The sequence below is a fragment of the Nicotiana tomentosiformis genome, chromosome 1, assembly GCF_000390325.3.
Source record: "Nicotiana tomentosiformis chromosome 1, ASM39032v3, whole genome shotgun sequence".
NCBI classification, from domain to species: domain Eukaryota; kingdom Viridiplantae; phylum Streptophyta; class Magnoliopsida; order Solanales; family Solanaceae; genus Nicotiana; species Nicotiana tomentosiformis.
In genome coordinates, this window is record NC_090812.1 from 92,515,334 (window position 1) to 92,519,845 (window position 4,512).

Consider the following 4,512-nt stretch of genomic DNA (forward strand, 5'->3'; position numbering starts at 1 on the left):
GGATAGATATTACGGTGAGAATCTCGGCACATATCAGTAAGGAACCAGTACTCAGCAAATCAAGAGATTTTTACCTTATATAGAAATGTACCTAGAATATGACTCCTCTACTATATAAAGGGGGTCTGATAATTCATTAAAAAACTGTAACACGTATCACAAAGCAATATATTATATTTTTAATTCTCATTATCTTGTCATTCTGTTCCGGTATCAATAAAAGCATTTCCGACTCGAGCGTGACTAATCTTCAGGGCTAAGATTGTTCAACTTGTGTGGTTTGTATTTATTTTTTCATTGCCTATTTCAACATTAATCTGATTTCTCGTTTTGTATCAAGTTAGATCACATATCCTTAAAATCAAGTACAAATTCAATTGTTATTCAATTTTGAGGGTAAACACCTAAACATCACAAACTTTAAGAAACTTTGGAAACGATTGGCATTTCTTTTTATTAATAACGCAAAGGACCAGCAGAAAGTTAGCAGCTCATAATTAGTAATCTATCAATTTTATAGTAAAAATCCTTAATCTTTTGAATTCTATAGGTTTCCAACCATATACATTTCATTTTCACTATAGGAATGACTAATTCATTATGTATTATAATATGAAATTTTTGGCTAAATTCCATTATAAAAAGACAGGAGAGAGTACTAGCAAAGGTGCTCAATATAGTGTTAGTTGATGTGTTCGTCGTGCCTCATTTTAGAATTAGGATAAACCATTGATCTAATACGGTTCTAACCATAAATCATTTAAAATTTTAAACTAAGGCAATTAATAGTACATGAAGCTTCAATTGTTTGGAGCTGGAAAGACGAGAAGAGAACAAGTGAAAAAAGAGAAGATCAAGAAAAAAGGAAAAAGGAAGGCCTCTGTATATGTCAATGCTTAAACTTGAAATAATAATTAAAACTAAAGACAAAGGTTGAGTGCTTAGTTATTATTGGCTCGTCGAATAGTTCTACTTCCAAACCGGCCAACAATCTCAAAATGCTTATCACTTGAACAAATCTCTCTTCTTGAAAGATAAAGAATATATATATATATATTACCTTTTATGTAAATAGTATAAAATATTTTTATCACTTCAAAGTTAAACTCTTTTTTCTTCTTCTTTTTGATACTACTACTGCTTTAGTTACATGTCATGGCTCGAAGTCTCGCTAGGGTTGTGCATGGATCGGATCAGATCTGAATTAGCACATTTCAGATTCTACAAAATGTAATTCGAATCCTATCCGAATTAATATTCGATCGGATCGGATTTTAAAGTTTGGATCGGATAAATATTTTGGATTTTCAGTTCGGATTATACGTATTATTAAGGCTACTGCTAATCTAATCGGCTAATACATCTGCCTTATCTGCTTCTTCAATGTTCTGTGCTAATACAAATATCTCTTTGCTTTTCATCCTTTGTATCTCTAAGAAAATATTTCTCCGGAGGTTCGAGTTGTTATGCCTCTAAACTGCAAAACTCATACTTATATTTCTTTGTAAATGAGGCAATACAGCAAGAAAAATTCATGTTTCTGTAATTATGAGGGTACTATGGTGCCAATGTAGCTAAATCCAACAATTGTAAAGGTAATAACTTGGAGAAAGATGTAAAGTAAGTAGTGGCTATCCGAAATTAAAGTTTAATATTTATACATGGCCTAATAATTTCGGATTTCGGATCGGATTGGGTTAAAATTATACCAATCCGAATCCGATCCGAATATCCGAAATTTTAATAAAGATAATCCGAAATCCGAAATTGAACGGATCGATTTAGATATCGGATCCAAATGCACAGCCCTAAGTCCCACCACGCATTGGAGTGAAGGCAATTTTACGCTAAGGAGGCTGCAATATGTCACTCCAAATCTAACTTAATTTGGTGACATGAGACATTAATTTCTTTTGACGTACCAAATGCAGGGATTCCCATATAAACTTCTTGATTAGGTGAGTGTCAATTTTGAGAAGTTGCAATACCAAATATCCCTTCTACATTTCTGAAAAGAATATTGGGTAGCTTATCTATTAGTTGAGATGAAACAAATAAACAAATATCAGACCATATACTCAATTATCATGTAAGCATCAAACATGTCGTGGCTTCCAAATAATACATTAATATTGGATTTGTTGCATAGAACATTATATTAATTCGCCAACCTTGATAGAGAAGAGAAGATAGACATTGAAAACGACTTTATCATATGCCAACTAGTTTAAATTATACACATCGTGGCAACCACTTTATAGTTCTCTTTCTTCTTCTTATTTTTCGTTTACTAATTTTCATGTCTTCTTTCTTCTTTCTTGATGACATATATAGTACTAGTACTCCTCGTCTCTTTTACGGGCAACAAGAATTCATTCAAATTCTCTTGTTTGTTTTGATTAAATGGGTTCGAATTCAGAAAAATGCCAAGGGAAGAAATCATTAGTTTCCCTTATGAATTCTGCTGCCAATTTGTTGAGAGAGCCATTTCAATTTTTTACTACTATTCTCCTTAGCCTTTTATTTCCTCTTTCATTTCTTATACTTTCTAGGCTTTCAATTGCACATTATCTCGTTGACCTTTTAGGCTATTCGACTGAAGAAACAGATTCTGATCTCCTAATCAAATTCTTCCTTCATGCCAACCCCACTTTTCTCCATGTACTTGTTTCTCTTATCAGTGTTGCTGCGCTTACCCATAGCTTGAATGGTGGTACTTCGTGCTTTATCAGGCGTACCTCCGAGCCAGTTTCAAGACCACGACTTTACACTGCGTGGATTTTCCTTTGCATATTGCAAATTTGTGTTGGCTTAGGCATCGAAGGTAATGTTGGAAATATAATCTTTAATATTCTTGAATTACAAAATGCATTTTGGTGTTTTCTATTTGACTTATAGGATATCTATAATGCTTGCGTTAGGGCAAACTGTCTACATTACATCCTTGGGATACAACCCTTCTCCGGATTCTGTGTGAACAAGTGATGCCTGCACCGGGCTGCTCTTTTTTATTTTTATTTTTATTTTTATTTTTTCATTATAGGATATCTATGTCACTAGGTGCAAAGTGTATTATGCTATCTCGGTACATAATCCACGTATAATATGTATATAATCTATCTATACCGGTTAGGAAAAGTAAATAGGGAATCTGGTCGGCTGTTTGTGTTGACCCTCTTCCATCTTTTTGTGCCTTATAATATTTTATGAGGATCTTAATTTATATTGCAACAGGTAGCATAGCTGCTGGAGTAGATGGACATGATCTTGGTAACAAAAGGGGATTCTTGACAAGAGCTATATTTTTCTTGGGGTTACATGAGACAATGTTTTTTTGGTCCAAGACAGTGGTGAAGCCAGTGGTAGATGACACAGTTTTTGGTGTTGCAAGGGAAAATAGATTGGCTGAAAAGGTAGCATTGGCAATGAGTTTTGGTGGGTTGTGGTGGTGGAGATTGAGGGATGAAGTTGAGTCTTTAGTTGTTGTGGTGGAGAAAAAAAGAGACCTTTTGATTAGTATTGGATTGGTTGATTTTGTTGGTTGGTGGTTATATTACTTAACTGTTACAATTGGTTTGATCAAAGTGGTGAAAGGTCTCATTTGGGTAGTGTACGTAATGTTTGGTAGAAGAGTTGTTGACACAGACAATGCCGGTGATTCTAGGGAAAACGATGAGAAGGTCTGAATCTGACTTTTTAATTTTTATTTCTTTTCTAATCTTTGTTAAAAAGAAATTGAGTATTTGTTCATCAATTGTAACGTATCCCCTAGTTGGTCAACAACGCTCAATTGTGAATTAATGTTTGATTGCGAGAGAAATTCCTTTTTCTTTTCTATGTAATTCTTTTCCCAGTAAGTAAACACAGTTTTGCTTCTTCTTTTTTTTCCTTGGGAAAGATGTATTATTATATGAAGTTATTTTATAAAGACAGATAGTAAGAAGAATTTCTATACTATTAATAAATTTGGACTTCTTGTAGTAAGCTGTCTATCTTATAATATTTCAGGTTATTATACCATTTATTCTGAATAATTACCTCTCTTTATTTTTTAGGTAACTTATAAGTATAAAGGTTTTTTTTTAAAATTTTTGTATATGTATAAAAGTTAAACTTTTGTAGAATTTTATTTACATACACTAATAGTATAAAGAACTTGTAATGTATTTTTACTTGTTTTAATATTATTAAGCAATCCAATTAATGTAGACTAAGACGGCGATTCACAAACTTCACGGATTGTATTCCATTAAATACACATGATCTACCCAAAATATCTCTAAGTTTATCTGGGTTTCTAACTTCTTGTATGAGGTAAAATATGTTCATATTTTATGATCGCATGAGAAAACGACACGTGGAGCCGAAGATAGAATATAGCCAATTCCAAAGGTAATGATTTCGCTTGTCATCAGAGAGAATGATACTCATAAAGATTAAAAAAATACCGTCATCCGATAGCATCCAATGAAGAATATTCTACAGCATTAAGTGCATGATCCGTTATAGAGA

The 4,512-nt window shown here is 32.9% G+C and overlaps 1 protein-coding gene across 1 annotated transcript; it reads left to right on the top strand.

Annotated features, from left to right (window-relative positions):
• Positions 1-2,257: 2,257 nt before the first annotated feature.
• LOC104119183 (uncharacterized) lies at positions 2,258-3,965 on the top strand. Its single transcript, XM_009630617.4, has 2 exons — positions 2,258-2,824; positions 3,235-3,965. The coding sequence occupies exons 1-2, from the start codon at positions 2,404-2,406 to the stop codon at positions 3,684-3,686; spliced, it is 873 nt and encodes a 290-aa protein (XP_009628912.1). The 5' UTR covers positions 2,258-2,403; the 3' UTR covers positions 3,687-3,965.
• Positions 3,966-4,512: the final 547 nt, after the last annotated feature.